At 42.3% G+C, this 24,203-nt stretch overlaps 1 protein-coding gene across 1 annotated transcript; it reads left to right on the top strand.

Annotated features, from left to right (window-relative positions):
* Positions 1-41: 41 nt before the first annotated feature.
* Positions 42-23,790, top strand: STON1 (stonin 1). Its single transcript, XM_032184390.1, has 4 exons — positions 42-274; positions 10,579-12,542; positions 19,425-19,627; positions 19,993-23,790. Exons 2-4 carry the CDS (start codon positions 10,622-10,624, stop codon positions 20,065-20,067), a joined length of 2,199 nt encoding a protein of 732 aa, XP_032040281.1. The 5' UTR covers positions 42-274; positions 10,579-10,621; the 3' UTR covers positions 20,068-23,790.
* The last annotated feature ends 413 nt before the right edge of the window (positions 23,791-24,203 follow it).

The following is a 24,203-nucleotide window of genomic DNA, read 5'->3' as shown; positions in this document are numbered from 1 at the left end:
GAGCCTGGGCACGGACCCGGCCCCGCTCACGGTCCCGGTTCTGGTCCCGGTCCCGGTCCCGGTCCCTTATTGCCTCCTGCCCGGGCGGTGCCGGCTGGGTTTGCCCACAGCGCTGACTCCCTCCCGGGCGTCCGTGTGAGGACGGAGCCGGGCGGGCCGAGGCTGCCCCGCTCGCTGCCCGGGCGGCTGCAGCGGATGCCGCGGGTCGCCGGAGGGCAGCCGGGGCCGGAGGCGTCGCCGTCAGCAGCGGCGTTTTCCCGGTGGTTGGAACGGGGTAAGTGGGTGGGGTTCTCCGTTTTTTGGTTGAAGAACGGGGTTTAATAAATGCCGGGCTCTACCTTTGTTTATTTACCGATGGCGAAGTAGCGAGAAGGGGCAGGGTTTGCGCGGCGTGCCGGGGCGCTGGGTGCGGGCATCCCCCCGGTCCCCAGGACTTTCGCCTTGTTTCAGCAGGCAGCCAGGCCAGCGAGGATTTCTTTCTTTCTTTCCGTGTGCTCTTTGAAGCGAAATGAACTCCTGGAGCCTTCCTCATGTTGTCTAGTAATGCAGCTGGTGGTGTTAAACTGTGCGTGTGTGCTCGCAGCGTCTGAAGTTATTGGTGCAGAAATTTCTGCTGGATGGCCAGCAGCACCCAGGGCTTTGGGGAAGCAAACCAGCAGCTCCAGCTGAACTGTGTGCCTTGCAGCGCTGGCACGGCTCAGAGCTGGTTAGACTGTGCTTACTATGTATAAATAAGCCCTTCGTGCACACTCTGGAGACGTAACTCAAGCGTATTGTAGGTGACAAAGGCTACAGAAAACTTTTGCTTTCTGGTTTTAACTCAGTATTCAGGGAGAAGGATCCCTTCAGTAAGTTTTTTTTTTTTTTTTAAAGATTTAGGTGTTCTGCTATTTGCGACAACTGAGAGCACCTCGTAAACGTGCTAGGAAAAATGCTGACTGGGGTGTTTTATTGAAGCACGGTAAGAGTTAGGTTACGGATGTCTGTGCTCGCATTCCTGGTTTGGGATGTTTTCTCACCAATGCAGAGTGCACCAGAAACCTGATTTTTCTGCAAGCAGAACTTAACTTTTAGGAGGAGGATGGTAACGTCTGGATGGGGAAGGGAACAAAAGTTTTAGAGCCTGAGGCTCTTACACATGAACTGTTCACCTTCCTGTTAGCTCCATTTTCCCTGTCTGGAGGTCAAGGCTCTTCTACATGTGTAATAAAAGAAGAAAGTTAGCCAAAGGCAAAACATCAAATTGCCTGCTTTACTGCATTGAAAGTCCACCTACGGCAAGAAAATGTTATGAAAAAAAGCTTACCTATTTCCCTGACTATTTGTATGAGTAGCTATATAGAGAGCAGAGCTTAGCACTGCATCATGTAACTAGTGTGTGACTGGTTCAGAGCACAGAAGAAGTTTGTACTGCTAGAGTTTGACCAGACCTTACACTGACACGTAGCTACCCAAATCCAGATCTCTAAATAACAAATCAATGCAAGCTCTTAAGTTTATCTGTGCATGGATGTTAACTCTGGCATCGTGTTTTCACCCTGTTGGGCAACTAAACTCCACCACAACTGCTCTCTAACTCCTCCTCAGAGGAAGTGGGGGAGAAAACACCATGGAAAAAGGCTCGAGGGTTGACTTAAGGACAGGGAGATTGCTCACCAATTACTGCCATGGCCAAAATAAACTCAGTATAAGGAGATGAATGTAATTTATTGCCTATCACTAGCAGACTAGAGCAGTGAGAAGCTAAAAACAAACTACAAATACCTTTCCCCCATCCACCGTATCTACCTTCTCCCCTGAGCAGCGCAGAGGAATGGGGGCTGTGGTCAGTCCCTAAAACTTTATCTCCACCACTCCTTCACGGTCACTCTGCCCCTGCTCCATGTGGGGTCCCTCCCAAACTGATTCTGCAGGGGCTGCCCACAGGCAGCAGCTCTTCAAGAACTGTGCCGATACAGGTCCGTACCATGGGGTCCACATCTGTGTTAGAGATGCTTTTGGAGAGGAATCCAGATGAGGATTTTTGGGTAAGTGAATTAGGAATCGTACTTTCTGACATGACTGTGATCAGTAGCTATTAAAAATACTTCTCTTCAATTAAGCAGTAAGGATTTAATTATGATACTCCTTATTAGTATGAGTGTTCAGGCTTTATGACAGGGGAAACAGAATATTCCGCAGTTTAGGAGGGAATGGGTCTGTCAGAAAATGTTAGTGGTAGATTCCATGCAGTACTTCTCGTGTTAAGAGCTCTGCAAATTTAGGTGGTGTGTTGATCTCTGGGAAGGTACTAGCTCTTGTTTATTGGCTACTAAAGCATGAGGTAGTTTTAAATGCTGATGTAAAAACTGACTCTGAATATACCCTCCATCCATCCTCCCCCCAAGTATACCATGTGGTTCAGTGAATATGCTAAGTGTAGTATTTCGAATAGCTTCCCTGCTTCTTGTTGTTCAGTGCTAAGATTTGGGGAAGGAGGTTTGGAAGCATACTTTTTCATCACGTATTCGTTGTGTCATTTCATCCATGGCTTCCCAGGGACACTACAAACGCTAGCTGAGGACCAGTTTTAAATTTGTTTCTAAACATGGCCTGTTTAACGTTTTGATATGCGATCTGTGTGCCAAAGCCTTCAGGACTTCTTTTTGTTTTGTTTTTCATCCAGAGGGCTGCTTAATTCTAAAATAAGGTTGTTGATTTTAGAGAAATGACACAGCTGTACATGACTGCCTTTCTGCTGCGTGGTAGTGTTATAAATCCCTGCCTCTGCTCATGGGGAGGAGTTTGGATGTTAAATAAACTATTTGCTGAAGCCCTCTGCAGTTCTGCTGTGACCAGAGCACTTGTGTGAGATGTTTGTGCATTCCTAATGATAATTTGTTTCCCAAACACTGTTTAAAGTTAATCAGTGACATGCCATTAGCTTGGTGACCTGCAGGAGTACTGTAAATAAAAACAGATTTATTTTCCCGTCTTTTCCAGGCCAGAGCACTGTGTTATGGTTTAAAGAAAAAAAAAAAGGGGGGGGGGGGGAGGAGAGGGAGGAACCAACAAAAAAGCCATCCATGCAGTAAAACGTCAGCTACTGTCAGTAAACAGTTTACATGGGTCTCTTCTGTAACTGCTCACTGGCTCCCCAAAATCTGCCTGCGGAGCATGGGCTGTGCAGTCACTATGGCAATGCTGGAGAGGGGCCTGAATGGCAGCGGGAACTTCAGCCTCTTCTTCCCTGTTTATCCTCTAATCGGGGTGATTTTTGTTTTTTGTATAGAGAAGAGAAGCCCCATGGAGGGGTGTGCGGTATAAAGGAGACAAGCAAGCATGTGCATGAAGTGAATTAAAGATGATTTATATATCTCATCTAACTGGACAATAAGAAGGAAAATAAATGATGAAGAGAATGCTTACTAGTTACTGTACTGCTTTGATCAAACTTGTCTTTATGTCTGCTAGGAAAAGAGAGGTTTTTTCTACTAAAGGTGTTTACTTTTACATGGATTACCATTTTGGAGTTCTTACGGCTTAATGCTGGTCTCAGCCAACTTAGTAGAAGTACTTCCACCACTTGTGCCAGTGGATGCTGTCCTGATGAATGTTGCCCCACTGATCACCTGTTTGCCAGTGAGTGGGGCATGGGCATGGGATGGCCCATACTGTGTGCTCAGGTACAAACCTGAAGTCCAAGGATGCAGAGAAACACGTGCTACCAAAAGCATGTGTTACTGAGACCCAGCCTTCCTGAAACAGAAAAGAGGGAAAACTTGGGTGGCCAGCACCTCTCTGTTCATAGGTGCCTTTCCTGAGTCTTCTGAAGGAACCAAGATGTGAGAACCATTAATGGACCCAAGAGAGATGCTTAGACTTGCGTTGAGTATTTACGTTTGCCATTCTTGTGGCTAGATGATGAATCAGAGCCTTTAATAAAAAAAACGGAGATGATAAATCAGAGATCAGTTAACCTCCCCCCCTTTTTTTTTTTTGTCATTCTTATTACCTTTTAATTGTAAAGAACAGGGTTAGTTCTTCCTGACTTCTCTCTGCTGCTGCAGTCATTGATTTGTGTGTTTTATAATGCATCTGCAGGCTGAAGGAGTATTCCTGTTTTTCTCGAGTGCCATCTTCACATTAAAACTGGTGTGCCCTATGGCCATGCGTTTAGTTGGATCAGTGAGCGAGCTCGTGTGACTCACCCTGGCTGCGTGACCACAGGAGCAAGGAGGGAGGCTGCGGGCATCGTGGCTTACGGCATACAGGGAGATCAACTTAAGCTGATCACATTGTGCTCAAGGGCAGTCATGCATGTGGTTTTGTTGTCTTTTTGAAACAGCTTTTGCAATTACTTCACATCTGAATGCTAGGGAAGGTCTGTTAGGGTAGATCCAGGCACGAGAAGGTCCTTCACAGAACCCACTGGTTAAGGTTGGGGCAGTTGTTCCATGGAAAAATTGAAAATGCCTTCGAACAGGTATGCTAAATTTTTGTACAACATCTCTCTTCAACTTCTTGAGCAGGGGAAGCGGAGAAGGAGGCACTGAGCTCTTCTCCCTGGTAACTGGTGATAGGACACAAGGAAATGGCACAAAGCAGCACCGGGGAGGTTTGGATGGGACATTAGGAAATGTGTCTTTACTGTGATGGTTGTCAGACACTGGAACAGGCTTCCTAACGAGGTGGTTGATGTCCTGTGCCTGTCAGTGTTCAAGTGGCATTTGAAAAATGTCCTTATTAAAATGCGTTCATTTTTGGTTAGCCCTGAAGTGGTTGGGCGGTTGGACTCAATGATCTTTGAAGATCAATAATGCAATTCCAAGTAAATTATTCTGTTCTGTATAAACTGGAAAGTCATCACTGTCTACCCTTGTTCTGAAGTGAGCAAGAAGAGCTGCTTCTCTGGGGGAAACCCTCTTCAGTAACACGCAGCCTGGAGTAGATAACTAGAGATGTGAATCTGGCAGCACTGCTGCTTTTTTCATTTTATTTTGAAAGCTTGCTGTAGGTTTTCCCTCGTGTGCGAATTTACTATCTGTTTGCAGCTTTTTAAGGCGTGAGACATGACTCAGAGGTGCAGAGAAGCAGGTGTTCCCTTGAGCACTGCTGTACGGAATTTGTCCTGAGCGCTGGATGCTCTTCAGGGACAGCACATTTGGGCCAATACATGGACTTGACATTTTAATAACACAATAACCTGTTAACCTTCCGTGTTTGCTGCAGTGTTTGTATGTTGGGTGCCTTTTTTCCCCAGCATAGACAACGTCCAGATGTGAGATTTGCTTTACTCCCAGTGCAAGGTGGACACAAGCAGCGTTGTGCTGATGCCATTAATCATAGAATGGCTCGGGTCGGAAGGGACCTTAAAAAGATCATCTAGTTCCAACCCCCAACTGAAAATGTAATTTTTTCACTCTTGTGTGTGCAGTATCAGCTGCTGTATCTGTCAGCTGTGCGTGACTCAGGACAGAGTGAGTTACTCCTGCCTTGCATGGAGGTTGTGCTCCTGGTGCAAGGAGTCTGGAAGCCCCCATGAACAGCTTCCCCCAGCTGCGCCCATGCTCTGTGGAGCCAACGTTATAAATACAAATTCACATTATGCTTTGAAGTCTGTGTATTTTTCACTCTTAGGCCAATGACTTATTTTCTAAAAGTAACGAAATGAGTGATGCAGTGGAAGACTTCACGTATATATCCAAAACACAAACGAAAGCCAATTTTTCACAGTCAGTTTTGTCATTTACTTGTGTTTATTTCCGAAGTACAGATCTGAGATTTTTTTTCTCTGTCTAGGAGACGTAGAGCAGAGTTAAATAAAAGTGCAGCCATATGTAGTCTCAAAATAAAATTTGAGGCAAATCAGCATAAATCAAGCAACGTTTTACATAGAAGGTGTTCTTCATTTTTTTTCTTTGTGTAGTTAAGTAATAAACTATATGGTGATAAAGGAATATGGCTGTAAAACTGAGAGATACATTTGCCATATTTTACTTGGATATTACAAGGACTTACAAATGTTTAGGTTATTTTATACACCATATGTGCTTTATTGCTTAAACTGCAGAGAATTTGTACTTCCCTGTGAAACCATTACGCTTTATGGTAAAATGCTTTAAGAATCGTCTGCATATTTATACAATAAACAGTAACAACTCATATGGTGTCATTATGGGACAGCTTTACTGCGGCATGCATAGTATGGGGAGTTTTGCATTAGGTTTCTAGAGAGCATGTGGAGAGTGGCTGATGTGCTTCCTGGAAATATCGTTTACGTGCGCTAACGTATGGGGGCCATAGCCCCTCTGGCAGGGCAGAAATAAAACTGCCAGGTGTTGTCCACAAACGGAGCAGCTTGTGCCAAGAGTTCAGCTGGTTTTGAAGGGTTCGTTTAAGTGTTTTGTTACACTGTGTGTGTCTAGGTATATGTGCATTGCTAAATCTGCTTTTTTTTTTTTTTTTTTTTTTTTTGAACTACTGTGTGATGTTGACACCTGCCTAGTAAGATCCTGCCATGGAAGTAGCATGCCTGAGAGATGTGCTCAGGCGTTACAAAGAGAACTTATTTAAAGACTGTATAGTCTAATACTTTTGAAGCTGCAGTAGTCTCTGGAGCTAAAGAGGTGATAATGAATGTATCTATGTAATTATGCTTCTCTGTGTATTTTGGAATATGAGTACACTCTATTAAACATTACTTCACTTACTATATGCTTTGCAAAAGCAAGTTGTTTCCCTGTTATTCCCTGTTAACTGACCCCATTCCTCTTCAATATTTTTAAAAGAAAAATAAGGAAAAACAAACATAAAACCAGGAGACAATCCTTGTGCAAACATGTGAAAGCTGTGAGTTGCCATTGTGGGAGCTATGCTGTGATGGAGACTGTCCTGCAACCATCCCTTTGTGTTTAAATCCACAGGGATGTGCTTGAAGGATTTACCTGGTGTCAGAAGCTGGGAAGACGTTGGGGCTGAGATGCTCAGGGGGTTCCCTAGCAGCTACGTGACCCCCAATGTTTTTCATCCTGCAGACAACCCAGGCGGTCTGGGTACTGTGATGTGCAGGGCTGCAGACAGCACCAGCTCACATGCTGGTTCTTCCCTGCTGTAGGAGGTGATGAGAAGCTGCTCCATCGGGGTGGTGGAGATGCAACGGGAGGATATCACCATCCTCATCTAGCTGAGGAGCAAGGCGTATCTGGATTAAAAATACCACAGTCGATACCTTCAATTGCATCTTGGAGCAAGTTAGTTGTTATTACCCTTTTGCTGCAGGAACAGAGAGCAGCATCCCCCCACAAGGCACAGAAGCTGTATTTTAGCAGCAGATTTGATCTGGGATTTTAGAAGCAGCAAAGGACCTGGTAATTGCTGCAGCCTATAAAATCTCTCAATAATAGGGTAGGAATCCTCTTGCTTACATCCTCGAGGTATCAAAATGAAGAAGTTACAGCTGCAACTTCTGTTCATTAAATACTGAGGGACTGAGTTAATTTGCTAAATGCAAAGATTGTTTTCAGGCAGAACACAATGGGTTGAGATGAGTCGCAGCTCTTGGGTTCGCTGCAGTCAAATTTAACATCAGCTGGTATTTCAGCCAGCTTTTTGTTTATGATTTTAATATGCTAAAAAATGGTATTTCCTGTCACATATCTGAAGGAGATACCACACGTGCTTGTAATTTAGATGTTAGGGGCTGCATAGTGTACGTGGTCACAAAGATCAATGGCATCTTGTATCGTTTTCCTGTTACCTAAAATATCTGGGTTATGCTTACATGGGTCCCTAGGGAGCTTTTTGGAGCCAAACCACATCTATTTTACAGCCTGATTTTAATGCCTTTTAAAGGAAGAATGCGCTAATTCTTAAGAAGGAATTTGAAGCACTTTTTAGAACAAAAGAGGACTTGAGAGACAGGATTAATTTATTGTGTCATACAGATGTAAAAGCATCTGAGAACAAACTACATGAAGTAGGTAAGACTATAAACGTGTGTTTTTCTTTTAAGTACTAGATGAATGGTGCTGTCTGTAACAGAGGAGAGGGTGCATTTCATCATATTAGCATGACATTACAAAAATAGCTTTTAAAGATCTGTATGATTTTTTTCTCCACTCCCAGAAATTGCTTTCAGTAATCAGTGAGCACTAGCAGTGGAATTGCTACCTATTTCAACACTTGCTTCTTGCCTGTGTTTTTTCTTTGTTTGTTTTTAATATCAGTATCTTTTTTTTTTTATTTTTTTAATACATTTCTGAGCAAGTAATAAAAGGTGAAAGCTGCACTTTTTGACAGGTACGTGAATGATATTGTAACTGCAGGTGAGAGCTCCATCTGCCAAAGTGTTTCCCTTCGTAGACATTTATCGACTGAGGTTAAGTATATGGCAGTTACATTTCAAACATCTTTATGAGTGTTTTGTTACAGAAAAAAACATGCTGAATAATCTGCAGTATCACATTTTAAAAAGGCTGAATAGCAACAGAGGCTGGAAAAAAATAGTTCAACATCTGGAAATAATAAAGGGCACTGAAAAACTTAATTTGTAATGTGAAAGGGAAATGCACTAGAAAATGCATATTTTTTTCCTGTAAACATGGTTTGCAAATGTTTCTGTTTTATATTTTCTTCTTCTTTTGCACGATCTCAAGTTTTTGTTATTTGCCTCTTCAGTTTAGCAGCAGTGGGACAGGAAGGCTGTGCTTTGTCAGGCTCCTGAGTGCACCGTCACTTCCTTTCAGCTACATCCACGGAGCCCAGGCAGCCAGAAGGTCTCTCACTCTCCTTGCTCAGAGTGGTTTTTCACCCTCAATGTTTTTTTCTCTGGCTGGCAGTCACTTATCTTTCATAAATGCCAGATGGGGATGGAGTGAGCCTGAAAACATTGAAACTTCCTGCTTGCAAAAGCCGACAATAAATGCTGCAGAGGGGATGGAGGAGAAGGCTGTGAAATAGGAGGAAAAAATGATGACCAAATATGAGACCAAGGAGCTTTGATTTTTCTCCCCACTGCTGCACTTGATTTTAATGAAGTGACTGAGTGGGCGAAGGGGTACAGTAGTAGTTGTGTGTCTGAGCTGTGATTGTCCTTTGTAACTTGTTTGCTCATTTTCTCCTTCTCTCTTTAAGTGGAGAGGAGAATGCTTATAAAATAACTAGCATAGTGCAAATATTTTTCCTGAACAAAAAGGTTGAGAGTTCAGAAAAATAATGAAGGACCAAAGGGTCCATGCCAAGCCCTTGTTTGTTCAGCAGCGGGGTGAGTGTCTTGTGTCAGTTCGTGATGCTTTCTTAAAGGCTATAAGCCCGCCAAGAAATAAGGGAGAAGTTTTGAAAAATAATGACTCGTAGGATAAGATTCCACTTGGCTGAAGTTTGTCATCTCTAGAAACAGACTGTTCCCTAAACGCTGCAGATGAGGAATGGCTTTTGTGGTTACACGATTATATGCCTACATCCTTGCTGTGCAATTAAGAAATGGCCTGACTATGGCTGCTTGAGCATGAAGGAGGATGGCTCTAGGTTATTGTTATCTAGCTGTAATTAACAGAGTAATATGCATGCAGGTGGTTTTGTGCACATGAACTCTGCCTTCCTCGTGCTTTCCGGCAAATGTGAACACACTCTGGCACAATAAGAATACTGTTTTTCAGATAAACGATGTTTATGTAGGCCCTGTGGTGCTTCATTGTACTGGATTCCTCTGCAGTCAACAGCAATTTATTTCTCACTTCTGCGTTAGTCGGGAGCAGTGGGGAGGAAAAACTTTGTGGATGACACATCTTGCATAAGGATACAATGAGCATTTAGTGCTCATCTCACATCTCAGTGCATGGTTTAGAACAACAAAAGCAAGACAATTATTTACTGGTTACAGTCTTGCTCAGAGGACATCTAGCTGTGCAATTCACCAAAGCCGCTCTGTTTGATAAGTGTATTAATTCGTTTGAAGCCTGGTGCTTTTTCCAGGCCACCAGCCAATTCAGTGCTTGGCAGATGCATATGTTGTTACTTACTTGGCTTTGACTTGTGCTTCAACAGCTTGTATCTCCTCCGGATTATAGTCTACCCTTCAACAGGGGTGTATTGCTCATCCTTATAGCTAGCTCTTGCTTGTTTATAAGCCATTCCACCCCTCCTCTAACTTTACTGTGACGTGTCTGATCTCTGAGAGCTTAAGTCAGAGGTCTTTGAAGAGAACAGAGACATGTAACACACAAAATACATTTAACTGAGTAACAGTTTTAAACTAAAAGAGGGTAACTTTAGGTTAGATAAAAGAAATTCCTTACTGTGAGGGTGATAAAGCATCAGGCCAGGTTGGCTGGAGAAACTATGGATGCCTCATCCCTGGAAGTGTTCAAGGCCACTTTGGCCGACCTGGTCTAGTGGGTGGCATCCCTGCCAATGGGAGGGGTTGGAACTAGATGATCTTTAAGGTCCCTTCCAACCTAAAACACTGTGATTCTGTATGATCTGTAAACTACATGCAAGTTTTAAGTTTTGTGTGGTTTGAGTATTGTAAGGGTTGGGTTTCTTGGTTTTGTCTTACAATGGAATTGATTTCTGATCGTGTCTGTTCTTTCTTTATAGATGCTTTGAGGGTGATATAGCTGCAAGTGCTCTCTCCTACAAGATGTGTTCTTCAAATCCAACCAATTGGGTTACCTTCGATGATGAGCCACTCTTCCAGTCACCTCAGAAATTGGTTGATACTCACAGCAGTTGTAAAGCAAATGGCCTTAAACTCAATCTTTCTAACGTGTATGAATCTTCAAGTCGATCATCTTCTACAGGCAGCACTCCACTCTCGTCTCCTGTAGTTGACTTCTACCTAAGCCCTGGGCCCCCCAGTAACTCTCCACTGACCACGCCAACCAGAGACTACCCAGGCAGTCCATGCATCCAGAACCCAGGGATTCATATCCTGTATCCTATTCCTGAATGGCCATCAAATGTTAACCTTCCATCACCTGGGGTTTGCTCTTCCCTCGCCTTGCAGAAATCCAGCAGCTTTCCTTTGACTAATGACGATCCAGTTAAGGCTTCACTCCCCAGATCAACAGATGAGGGAAACCCTGATCTGCAAGGAGGCTGTGACAAGTCAGGAGAATCATTGACACTGGGGCGCTTCCCCCATTTCCAGAGTGACTGTGGCTTTGCCAGTCCCTTTTGGAAGGACGGATGCTCACTCAGCACATCACCAGCTAATGTTAACACGTGCAGGAAGGACAAAGCGATTAACAAAGGCATTTGTCATTCTAAAGAAAAAGAGTTTTACCATGACCAGAAGAGCCTTAACCAGGGCTCCTTCAGCTACATCTGTGAGAGGCTTGAACACCTGCAGGCTGATGGCTCGGACACTGTGGGAAGCCTTCCCATCTCCAGTGCTCACGCGTGGCACAAGCAATCTCCAGCTGTTCCTCACGGCCTGTTCAGGAGCCGGAAAGTTGATGGGTGGCCGTTCATGCTGCGCATTCCTGAAAAGAAGAACATGATGTCGTCTCGGCAATGGGGCCCTATTTACCTGAGGGTTCTAGCTGGAGGCGTGTTGCAGATGTACTATGAAAAGGGCCTCGAGAAACCTTTCAGAGAATTCCAGCTGCAGCCACACTGTAAGCTATCTGAACCCAAACTAGAGAGCTATAATGTTTCAGGAAAAATCCACACCGTGAAGATCGAGTGTGTTTCTTACACCGAAAAAAGGAAGTACCATCCCAAAGTAGAAGTGATCCATGAGCCGGAGGTTGAGCAGATGTTAAAGTTAGGAACCACGGATTATAATGACTTCACTGATTTCATTGTAACAGTTGAGGAAGAGCTTATGAAGCTTCCTACCATTTCCAGGCAAAGGAGAAATTATGAAGAACAAGAAATGACTCTGGAAATAGTAGATAACTTCTGGGGGAAGGTCACTAAAGCAGAGGGAAAACTTGTAGAAAGTGCTGTCATCACACATGTTTATTGTTTGTGTTTTGTGAATGGAAGTACTGACTGCTTTCTAACACTGAATGACCTGGAGCTCCAGAAGAGGGATGAGCATTACTTTGAGAAGGATGTGGAGAAGAAATGGATCAATATTCTTGATTCCTATTTCCATAGCTGTGTCAAAACGCAGGAATTTGAGCAATTGCGAATTATTAAGTTTACACCCCCTGATGCCTATAGGCTGGAGCTAATGCGTTTCAGGACACAGTACCATGGAGAAGACCTTCCGTTTTCTGTGAAGGCTGCAGTAGTGGTTCAGGGGGCATATGTAGAACTTCAGGCTTTTATAAATATGTCTTCAGCTACAACACGTTTACCCTCTGTGAAATACTGTGAAAATGTTATGATACGCTTTCCAGTTCCTGTTCAGTGGATCAAAGCATTTTGGACCATGAACCTCCAAAGGCAGAAGTCCCTAAAAGCAAAAATGAATAGAAGAGCATGCCTTGGTTCTTTACATGAGATTGAATCTGATCCCGTAATACAAGTCTCGGTTGGAACAGCCAAATATGAAAGTGCCTACAGGGCTGTTGTGTGGAAGATAGACAGGCTTCCAGATAAAAACTCAAGTAAATAATTTGCGCTATAAATCGATGGGTTTGGGTGCATGTCTTCTCAGGATTTTGCCCTGTTTTTATGCTTCTGAGCCTCCATCAGCTTCAGTACTTCTGATTTCTGTCTGTATTGGTGGAAGCTGGACTAACCTTTCTGAAAAAAATAGCCTTTTTTTTTTTTTTTTTTTTCTCCAAGGGCATTTTCCCAATTCAATGAAGGCAGATGTATTACTGTCACAAATCTTAAGGGTGCAGTAGTGTGGAAGTGGATCTCATCGTTTGGAGTAAACCTCAAGCCTATAGTAAAAAAAAACAGATGGGAGGGTTTATGCTTCACATAAAGGTTTCACATGAGGTTTGTGCTGGACAGTGCGGGGATGGGAAGCAAATGCAGGTAGATGAAATGATTTGTTCACTCAGTGTCATACAGTTAATAGAAAAGGTGGTACTGGAACCGTTGTGTCCTGGATTTCTATCATCTTTTGAAAAATGATGGGTATGATCTATAACTAGAAGGTGCTGTGGTCAAACTTGTAGCAACTTGACTGTGCTGCTGCAAAGGCTGTTATCTACTGCCTCTTTATGGGTTTGTGTATTGAGATGGTATGGTCATGGCAATAACTGCACTGCCAAAAATGCCTCCCACTTTATTGCTGTTTTTCTCTGGTGCTAATAACTCTCTAGATACTTGCTGCAGTAAAGCCAGTTAAGTTTGTAGTCATGCACGTGGGAATTGTTAATTTTTGTCTAAGCAAAATAGTTGGTTTATATTAATTGAGGGAAAGACAATTTTGGGGGGCAGGGAAATACAAATACATGGTTGTAAAATTCCTGTTTTCAGGCCACATCATCCTTTTCTGAAGGCATGCAAGTTCTTGACAGAAGTCTCATTCTGACTTAAGTTCTGTAGGGTGAAGGCACCTGATGCTTTTCTTGGATAGGCATTTTAAGTATATGAGACTTCGGGGATCTGTGTAAGACAAGGGCATCTATTGAAGTATTTGCCTAAAACATCTGCAAAATCTGTACTTTTAAAAAGGCAGTAGGTGTGTAGGATTTACAAATAGCTTGGGCTAGGCTTGTAACATCCTGACTATCTGGACTAACTACCACTTTAAAATGTCCAGAAGAGATTCAGTCTTTGAATTCCTGGTTTCAGGTATGCTAGTACTAATCTGACATGTCCACTCACTACTTGTGACAGCTAAATGTGTGAGCAGGTGAGACTGCATTCAAAGCAATTAAACACCCCCACACCCACAAAAAGCAAACAAAACCTCCTGTGGATTACTTTAATGCCATATGTTTTTTCCTGGGTCCCCACAAATTGTTGGTTATTTAGAGAAGAGCCCTCCACTTTGCATGCTGCTTGTTACTTTGGTATCTCACGTTCTGCTCAGTGGTGGGGACAGAAGAGACACAGCATCAGTGGCTGGACTAATGCAAGGCTGGAAGCTGAGCCAGAAGCGATGGCGGGCGTGTGCTTTCTCATGGGACTGTCTATGTGGGTTGCTTTTAATATTTTTTTTTTTTGCTCTTTAAGTACTGAATGGCTGCAATGAGGTCTCCCTGGAGCCTTCTCTTCTCCATGCCAAACATCCCCCAGCTCTCTGAGCTTCTCTTCATAGGAGAGGTGCTCCAGCCCTCTAAACATCTTTATGGCCCTCCTCTGGACCCAGGGTGCAGTTGGCCTTCCAGGCTGCAAGTGCTCACTGCTGGCTCATGTTGAGCTTTTTATTCTCCAGAACCCTCAAGTGCTTCTCTGCAGGGCTGCTCTCAATGAGTTCTTCTCCCAGCCTGTACTCATGTCTGGGATTGCCCTCAGCCAGCTGCAGCACCTTGCACTTGGACTTGATGAACCTCATTATGGGCCCAGTTCTCAAGCTTGTCCAGGTCCCTTTGGATGGTGTCCCTTCCTTCTGGTGTATGCAGATAACACCACTCAGCTTGGTATCATCTGCAAACTTGCTGAGGGTACCCTCGATCCCACTGTCAATGTCACCTTCTCATTTAACAGTGGGGTAACATCTCCTTGGACTTTTTTTTTTCTGACCAATGTACCTATAGAATCCCTTATAGTTATTTTTGCATAGTAAGCCCAGCCAGCTTGCTACCCAGAACACTCTTGCCCCACCTGGCGAGGTGCATCCGAGAGCATAAAACCCCAAACCCTGAGCATGGCACCAGACTTATGTTCTCTGAAAGTAAGAGCAACTACTATTTTTTTTTTTTTTGGTGGCATTCTACATTAGCTTAAACTTCTGATGGTTGATTAATTCCTCTGGCTGATATCTGAAAAATCACCTATATCCTTGAAATGCTCGTGTGTTGGAGGAAACATTTCAGCAGAATTACTGCCTGGTCAATTTTTAAAGCCTTTAGCCGAATATTCTGCATGCATTTAAGCTTTCAAAAATAAAACTGTCCTGAGTTGTGGCAAAAATCTTAAGACAGTCAAACCAATAGAAATATGTAAGCATTCATAATACTTCTATTGGAAGAAGGAAAAAATATGCTGAGGTTTTTGCTTTCAAAAAGCCTCTATTCAAGGCTTAGAAAAAAATAAGGGGAGGGAGTGGGGAAGAAAAGGTTATCTATTGTTTATAGACATTGAAATATGTTAGTATCCACTGGGTTCTATTAAATTACTTCCTTGGAAGAGTGCTGGCCATGCCAAGTCTATGTCAGCTGTGAGATACGCCAGATTTTTAAAAGCTGTCTGTGCTCATTCAGATACATAAATGGAGAGTTTGGAGCCTGAGTGTTAGTATTAATTAAAAAAAAAAAAAGTTTAAAAGGCTTGGAGTTTGAAGAATTGCTCAAATGAAGTTTCTGCAAATTGTGCGAGCATACACTTTGTGAAATAAGGACTTAAAATGTTCTACGCTTCCATATATAATGATTTCAGCACAGTATTGTCTCCAGTCTTTGCACTGGAGAAGCTCTGCATGTGTGCTGCCTGGGGAGCCGGGGGGATGTTAGTCTTGTAATCACGATGTTCTAATCTCTTGCTGTGTAAATTTGCGCCCTGTGGTGTTTCCTGCAATGCCACTTCAGGTAAGGTTGCTTGAATGCTACTCATACGGGTGATTGAGTGCTAAATGGTGTGAGTAAAGGCAGCGAAGTTAGGTTATTAATTTTTTTGTGAAGTGCTATCTGAATGCGAGGTGATGGTTTGAATCTCATTTCATAGCATGGTGGGGTTTTTTGTTTGTTCTTGAAAGGAAGGGAGCAAGAATTTAGAACATTTTTGGGTTTGCCAGATCGTCACATTTAAAATAGGAAAAGACTTTGGTGTCTCAATTCCAAGAAGTTGTAACAAGTTGCCTAGACACCTCAGACTCAGGTTTTCTGTCTCCTAAGCTAGCCATTAAAAACTCAATTATCTCCCCAAATTGTCCAGTTACCTTTCAGGAGTGATTCAGTCCATCAGGCCAGATGGTCAGTGTCTCCACGATGCCTGAAAGGGTAGATTTGGACAGCTAGCTAGCCTTGTGTCTGAATAATATGCTAACAATAAAGCTGATGTCTTAGCTTTCACTGGGTAACCATAAAGACGTACACCCTGCCTGCTATACCTGCTGTAGCCAACTCGTCTTTCTGCATTTTCTTTGGTCCTGGCCAGCAACTCACTTATTCAGCATTGCTGGTTTTGTTGTTGATGTTGGTTGGTTGTTTTGGAAAAAAGGTCTTACACACGCAACCTCTCTTTCTTCTAACTCCACTGTAGCACAAGGCTAGCAAACAATAGTTTTGTGGAGCAGAGGTGACAAACACTAGCTGGTTTTAGGAGAAAACTAAGGCAATGCTTGCCGTCTCTTGAAGTGTTGGGTAATCATGTCTGACAGCTGGTGGGAAGGGGTCGCTACATGCTCCCACTGTGGCCCTGTGGTGGGCAGAGGAACTGTTTTGCAAGCTAAGTGGTGAGTGCCTCTGGCAGTGATCTTGTGCAGGAGGTGGGTGGGCTGGGAGGAGCTCTGTGTTTTGGGGGTAGCTAAAAGGGTCCAGGGGAGGCTGCTCCAGAGGACCCTGGGCAGTAGCCTTATCCAGATCCCAGAACTATCACCTCTGCTCTTACAGGCTACCTCCTAGGGGAAAGAAAGGGTCCAGAACTTACCAGATCCCAACACTGAGACATTGAATGCTCTGCCTCTCACAGTGTATGTTAGCTGGAATATAAGCCCAGAGGGCTTTTGAAGTGTTAGGTGGTACCTGAGCCGTAACTATGCCATGTCTAACAGACCCGCTAGCAGCAGGCCATGAATAAAGGCCCATTTATGCCTTCATCTGGGATCAAGTGGGCATCTTGCCATGAGACATTTACCATCAGAGAGCTGTCCAGGAGAATGCCAAGCAATTTTGTGGTTTCCCATTCTTGGAAGACAAAATACTTTTCCAAACAATTCCCATCACTGCTCATTTCTTCATAAGCCTCCATCCCGCAGCAGGAAGATGCTGAATTTGATCTCCAAAAGTCCCTAGATATACACCCTTTTGTGTCTACCACGAATGGACTCCAAACAAGACGCTGCTGGATGAATCCTTTCTCCTCAGATCCTTGTCAGCCATAGCCCTAGAGGCTGAGAGAAACCCTCTTCTTCCCGTGTGCCATCGTGGTGTTACAACTGCTGCTATTTTGCCTAGGGTTGAGTTGCTGCCCATGCAGTGTGACGCACACTTTCGTAAAGAAAGCTGGGGGATTTCATAGCCTGTGGCTGATGCTCTCCCATGGTGCAAGATAACATCTGCTGTGTATATAGGATTATTTTCTGAAATCTGCTTCAGATCTCTCAACATTAAAAATAGGTACAGAGAGAAGAAACACTTAAGATAAGGACTGAATGCTGTATATGCTGGAAGCAAGCCTGCAGTGGATGCCTGTAAACCAGCCACTTAGAGAGTCCAGACAGTGCAGGAATGCACTTGTCCAGTGGCAGACACAGTCTTGTCTGGAGTGGTGGCTGTAACAATGCGGCTGTGTTTGTGTGGCTTTGGGTGAACTGACAGAGAGAAAAACAGTAGAAGTCAGCAAATATCTCTTAAATTGTTGATTATTGTTGTTATATGTGGAGGAGAAAAAGAGTTAGAGATTCTGTCCCCCCCACACCATCTGAAGTTCAGTGGCTGACAATCCAGAGGAGATTTCTTGTTCCTTTTTCCCCGTTCCTCACGTTTTCTTCCAGGCAGTCAAATTTTAACTTATTGAACAAAGGAAGGAAGAGAGATGAGATTTCTAATTTAAAAAAAAAAAAAAAAGGTTGTTTTTTTTATTGACTACTAAAGTATTATTAATATAACGAGTATGTTTAAGACAAATATTAATTTTGTGCTCTTTAACCCTGGATTGTTGGGGACCTGTTGACTTCCCTCCAGATTTGGGATGAAATCTGGAGGGCAGTATTGAATTAAACTTTGTTCTGGTGAACTCAGGGACTGATATATTTGACAGAACTCTGTCCATCGAAAGCAAGCAAATATACACGACTTCCTAAAATTGCAAATGGCCTGGCTTGGGCAGGCTTTGAGGCAGGTTGTGGGGGAAACTAAGACAAGATGATGCTGCATATGTAGCTTCCACCTGCCGTGCAAGGGGATGTGCCCAGCCCAAGACTCCTAGGAGCACTGGAGATGATGTTGCTGCTGTAGGGAACTGCTGCAGGTTCAGCTACTTCTTATGGAAGGACTTTTTTATTACTATTATTTTTTGTCTTGCCAAATGCCTGTGAGCATTTGAATATGGAACGTTATATGGATGATTCCTATGGGATAGATAAAGCTTGGTGTGTGTTAGCTCCGTCTTCAGTATTTTCTTCATTTTGATACAAAATTGATTCCTGCCACCAGAGAAGCAAGAATGGGACGCTTTTGCCTGAGCTTTGAGATGCCATTCAATATAATGGATAAAAAATACATACTGCCAGGCTTGCCTTCAGCAAAATATGGCCAATCCCTTTTCTGTTTTTCTCTGCTTACAGCCAAATGGTAGTTAGTTGTTTATGCTGATGCTTAAAATCCTGGAGAGGGGGGGAAACAGGAAATTGCTACTTTTTGCCTAGAAGAATTTGGAGATGCAGATATGATAGAAAGGGTACTTTCCGTTCTATTATACTGCTTTCATGCAAAGTGATCCTGCTGACCTTGGTTCCCTCGGAAGGCGGGCGTTTCACCCTGGTGTTCATGGTGGGCCAGGTGAAGGAGAAATGATTTTCCATGCCATTTCCACATTGTAACAGGGCAGTTACTTCAGCAGTATTTTCTTTTAGAAGAAGCAGGGTGTGTTCTTTTCCCAAAGCAGAAGCAAAGCTAGGAAGGGAATCCAGCTAGCCTGTATCGTGGCTGCTGGGACATACCTTGTTTGAGCTGCGGTCTGAGCTGTACCTTTATCTTCCTGCTGTAGGCAGACTCTCATGTAACAGCATTTATTACAGTGCTAGCTCTTGAAAGGAACACCCCAGGAAAATTCCAACAGCAGAGAGCCCTGGAAAAGGCTGGTGGTTGTACATAGGGAGGCATCTTTCTCTTGGCTGAGCTGGGTCTTCCAGTTTTTATTTTTCTGTAACAGTAAAGTAAGAAATGTATTCTGAAGTGAAAAATGAGATTCTTTCCTAATAGTCTGGATTTAGCAGCCATTTCCCTACATTTGTACTACTCTTTTCTTAATCAGAAGCTGAGAGGATCTAGTAAATCACTTGTAAATTAATTTGTAGAACTACAGTCATTGTGAAAAGTGTGCTGAAGTAGCAAAAGATGATAGAATGATGTTGTACTATGTAACAGCTATGCATTAATAAGAGAGAGAGCTATGGTCTTCTGCCAGCAGACTAACCATGCGTTATGAACAAGGAAAAAATAATTAACTGATTTTGTGTGTGTGTGTTGTGTTTTATCTTTTCCAAGGTTCAGATCATCCACACAGTCTGTCTTACAAACTCGAGCTTGGATCAGACCAGGAAATACCTTCTGACTGGTACCCGTTTGCTACTGTACAGTTTGTCATTCACGATACCTGTGCATCAGGAACAGAAGTCAAGTCACTGGGCTTAGAGAGTGATGTGCAGCCACAGAAACATGTGATTCAGAAAGCTTTTTACAATTGCCAGGTATCCGGGGCTGTTTTTCCAATTTTTTCCTTCTCTTCCCCTACCCCAGTCCCTCCATACAGTATTTACAAAACAAATCTGCTTTGTATTCTAACTGTATCTTGCATGTGCTTGTGATAATGACTTCAAGCAAAAGAATCATTAAAAAATAATTCCTTGTCTCATCAAAGATGATGCTGAAAGACAAATGCAGCCTTATTTTTCCTCGGTGAGCTATATTTGGGAGTAGTGCTTTTGAAATCTGTTCAGTCTGGAAATGTTTTGCTTCTGTGTCAAAGCTCTTACTTGTGCCATTGCTGCAAATCACACTTCTAGTGCCCCCCGTTGTTCGCTAATTCTACCTGTTTTTTGTTTTCTAACTACAGGTTGAAATTGAAAAGAAGTGGATTAGGCTTGATGGAGAAGATCCAGATAAGGCTGGCAACTGCTTAATGCAGTGAAAGAAGACAGCGGGCATCATCACTGTGATATTAGTAGGAATCAATTCACATTGGAAATTCTATTGTTAGAAAAAGCGCATTGATCGTGTTTATCCTAAACTAGGTCATCAAATACATTTTTAAGTGCTTTTGGGTTTGTTGCTGCAAATCAGCACTCACTTGATTGGCTTGTGTTCAAGTCAGGTTCCCGTCATGGGAAAAACAGGATGAGCAAGGTCTGCTTGTAAAGGTTTGCAGGATGTGAGCACTTACTTGACTGATTGTAATACATGTATTTTTTTTCCTGTTGCATATCTCTGACAAGGGAATGATCTCATAGTCCATATTGAAACCTAACGACTCTGCTCAAAGAGTTCATGTCACTTGAACATACAATGCTCAGCAATAAAAATTGCCAGAGCACTTATGTGCACACCAGCATATGTGTAGGTTCCAGCAGGACCAATTACATTTTTTTTTTTTTTAGTGGCATTTGAAAACCTGTCCCTCGTGTCTTTGTTCTCCTCAATTTATGTGAGCAAAACAAGTTGTAATATTATTCTCTATGAGAGCCTCAACTAATGAGTTATAAACTGAGTGATTTCATTGGTAAAATGGGAAAAGTTCCTCAGCAATAATATTCCTCACTTTTCTGTGGCAGTGAGTGTTTCCTCCCCAGCACTTTTATAGGTTCATTTGAAGTAATCTCTTGGGCAAAAAAAAACATATGGCAGATGTGATTAAAATGTTTGTGCCAGCATCAGGCTTTTTTTTTTTTTTTTTTTTCCCCATTGTTGCAGCAAGTGAGGGGGCATATTCTCAGCAAGCGTAAATCGGTCCACTCCAATTTCATTTGGTGAAGCTTTGAAAATTTACACCAGCCCACAGGCTGAAAAAATGGTGAGTTGCTACTGATTGTGTCTTTAGGATTTAGGGTCCAGATGTTGGTTTGGAAACTGCAGAAGCTGCTGCATTGCTGCTTTGAAGAACTTCCAAGACAGAGGGCATTTTTTCATGCATGGAAAGTGAGGTATTTTTGTTATGCTGCTGGCTCTAATGGCATTTTTTGGGGGAAGCAATGCAGGAATAGACTATGGCAAGGGAAGTGAAAATGTGACACTTGAGCAGGTAGCTACTAACCCTATATTAATGTGTTAACTTCCTATTATTGTAATTTAGGAAGTCTTTTTAGCATTTCCATGTAGCCATTATCCCCTTAGTCATTTTATGCAGGCTGTAATTCCAGCTCCGTTAAAAAATCTGATAAATTAAAAAAAATACTTGTGATAATTTTTTTCCTGCAGTTTTCCTAAAATTATCCTTACTTCAAACTGAAATTATTGAAGAATAAAAATACAGTAATACAGTATGTCTCACTTTATATTTTGCCACAGCTTGTAACTGTTTATGTGAGCACTGTGTAAAAATACAGATAAATGTTATTCCCCCAAAGTAGAAAAATGTGGGATATGTACTGAGAAAATTACCAGTCTGAGGAAACAGAAGGCCATAATATGAACATAGTTCACCACAATAAACTTTTCCACCCATTTGGAAGCTGAGAATGAAATGCGTAATAGATTCTATAGTAAGTCCTGGGGGCAGCTTTTTATGGGTATTACACTGCCAAAGCCCCAAATAGACTATTATGGTATTTTGTCTTCTCTATATATCCTTTTTATTAGCAGATTATATTATCATAAATCTAAGCAAGCATTTGAGTACTGTAGGTATCCAAATATGTCTCAGATGTTGCATCCTCCATCCCTGTTCTGACTTTAGTAGCCATTAGCACCTTCAAGTCATGTTTGGTTTGTTTTTATTCACATTCAATTTCAGGTTGTTTACTTCTCAGCTGAACTGAGTGGCACAGTGCATAGTAGGGCAAAATGTTCATCCTTGGCATCGCGGCAGAGCTCTGCAATGCACTTAAATCCGCGGTTATACTAGAGCTGTAAAGCAACGTTTTAATTCATCTTTCTTGGTAGTGAGTCTGTATTGTATCTGGTGTGGCGCAAATGATCATTCAGCCTTGCTGAACTCGTTAACATAAAAAGATCAAGCTACAACTTTGTCTGTGTAGCACAATCTTGGATCTCCATCTGAGGCTTGCCAGACTCCGTTATGTTAATAAGAAGTGGATCAGGATCACAGGGAATCCATTCCACAGAAATACTCCTGTATTGGAAGAAAGCTGCTCTGTTTAATGCATAACTTTCAATTTAAACCTGACAATTAGCGAAGCCTAGGGCTGAATAATTACCCTGTTCAGTTTCAAACTGCTGTTTGTATACCTTGCTGTCAGAATATTTAAAAATACGAGGCACTTTAATGAAAGAAAGTTTGGATTGTCTGACTTCCCCTCATCAATTCTAACTTCCTATTCTACTGCAACCTGCTGAAGCAGAAACACCCTGGCTTCCCCGTTATAATATTTCTTCTGCATTCTCTGATGCCATTGAGTATAGCCAATTGAATGAATATTCTTTGTGTTTGACTTATTTGCTAACATTTTCTGTGAACACTATAGCAGGTGATAGTGAGTAAACATGCTGGTTTTTATTCTTTAGAAATCTGGGCAGTAAGTCATCTCACTGTATTCTGGGAGATGAGGAACAGTTGCTAAAATGTGTGCTTGGTGTCCAGCTGGCAGAAGGACTGGGGCTTTAAATAGCCCATGAGGTACGTTGGCATCATGCGAGGAACCAGGTTTCACATGTCTGTTCTCTGCATGTCCACAGCCAGCACCTGCACTCACTGAAAGTCTTCCAAATGCTTAGGTCACTTAAGATGCTGACACTTCGCTAACATTTACTGCAGGGCAGTATTTAGATATTATCTGTATTTTCCTTCACAAAGGAAGCACAGTTGGTGTGTGTGAAATTTTAAGTGTAAATCAATGAGAACGGCTATTTTCAAAGTGTTTATTTACAAAGCATTGTATTTGCTCAAACTGACAAACTTTCTTTGCATTAATCTTAGACTAGTTGTGTTAGTGTAGGTAAATTGTATTTGATGTAATTTTGGATTCAAACACCCACTGAAGTCAATGGAAGTCTTTTAACTGACAAAATGGGATCTGCATCAAAGCCTCTAAGAATAAAGGAGAGGGGGGAAAAAAGAAGAAAGGAATAGTTATAACGGGCAGGAAAAAAAAAACACACTGTAGAAGATTCTTGATGCTAGTAAATAAGCAATCTTCAATGTTTGCTTATTGCAACCATAAGAGAGCACAAAAGTGAGCACAGGAGATGTTACTGGGTGTCAAAGCTGAAGCCTTGCAGTGACTGGGAACGATGCTCTGGCTGCCTTTGTGCAGCAGCTCTTGAGAAATGAGGGTGATGGTGCACTCCATTGAACGTGATGCCAAGCCATGGTCATCCTTATGCTCCTTGCTTTTTTCCAGACTCCATAGTAGTTGTCCAGAAGTACTCTGCATTGGAAAATGTGTGTTCACATGTTGCATTTAGCTGCATTTATTTTACTTGACAGACTTCTTAGCTGCCGTACTGGTGTCCACATCATTTTTACATTTATTTGTCTTTTTGTTGACTAAACACAGTAATTAACTGCTGCAGTTAGTAATTCTTAGCTGTAATTTTGATAACTCTGAAGCAGTGCTGTTATTCTTAATGGAAAATATTTTATTTTTGTCTGTATAAATATAAACAGATCATGCTGATGATCTTGTAATAACACTTTGTAGATTACATATTGATTAGAAAAATAAAATTGTATTTCAAACTAGCAGTTTCTTGTCCTCTCATTAAAAAAATATCAAGCTCATCTTACATTTACTGTAATTAACTGGTTGATCTTGTACCACCAATATTGCGGTTTATTACAAAAAATAATTCTACTGTGTGTATGAATGGGGGACATCTCCTCTAGCCTTAAATAGTGCTGGTCACAGAAAGCTGAACATGCAAGATTAAAAGCAGGAACTTCGGTATCATCCTGATGATATACAGAGGTATGCTACTGTTGTAACCTTGTTGGACTGCTCTCTAATGTGGGACCTTCTTTTCTCTATTCATCTGTAATGTTGAGTCAATTTTACCTCATAATTGTAAATATTGACACCAAAGTTTAGAAGAGATCAGAAATGGAGGGAGCAATCCACTGCCTCAAGCAAAAAACCAAAAGTTTATTTTAGC

Source organism: Aythya fuligula, chromosome 3, assembly GCF_009819795.1.
Source record: "Aythya fuligula isolate bAytFul2 chromosome 3, bAytFul2.pri, whole genome shotgun sequence".
NCBI classification, from domain to species: domain Eukaryota; kingdom Metazoa; phylum Chordata; class Aves; order Anseriformes; family Anatidae; genus Aythya; species Aythya fuligula.
This window is presented reverse-complemented; position numbering and strand designations above follow the sequence as displayed.

Bases quoted from the DNA above. Each gene is read 5' to 3' on its own strand.
- STON1 (XM_032184390.1), top strand. From the start codon at position 10,622: ATGTGTTCTTCAAATCCAACCAATTGGGTTACCTTCGATGATGAGCCA. The intron at 12,543-19,424 runs GTAAATAATTTG...ATCTTTTCCAAG, and splicing joins GCTTCCAGATAAAAACTCAA to GTTCAGATCATCCACACAGT. The intron at 19,628-19,992 runs GTATCCGGGGCT...TTCTAACTACAG, and splicing joins AAGCTTTTTACAATTGCCAG to GTTGAAATTGAAAAGAAGTG.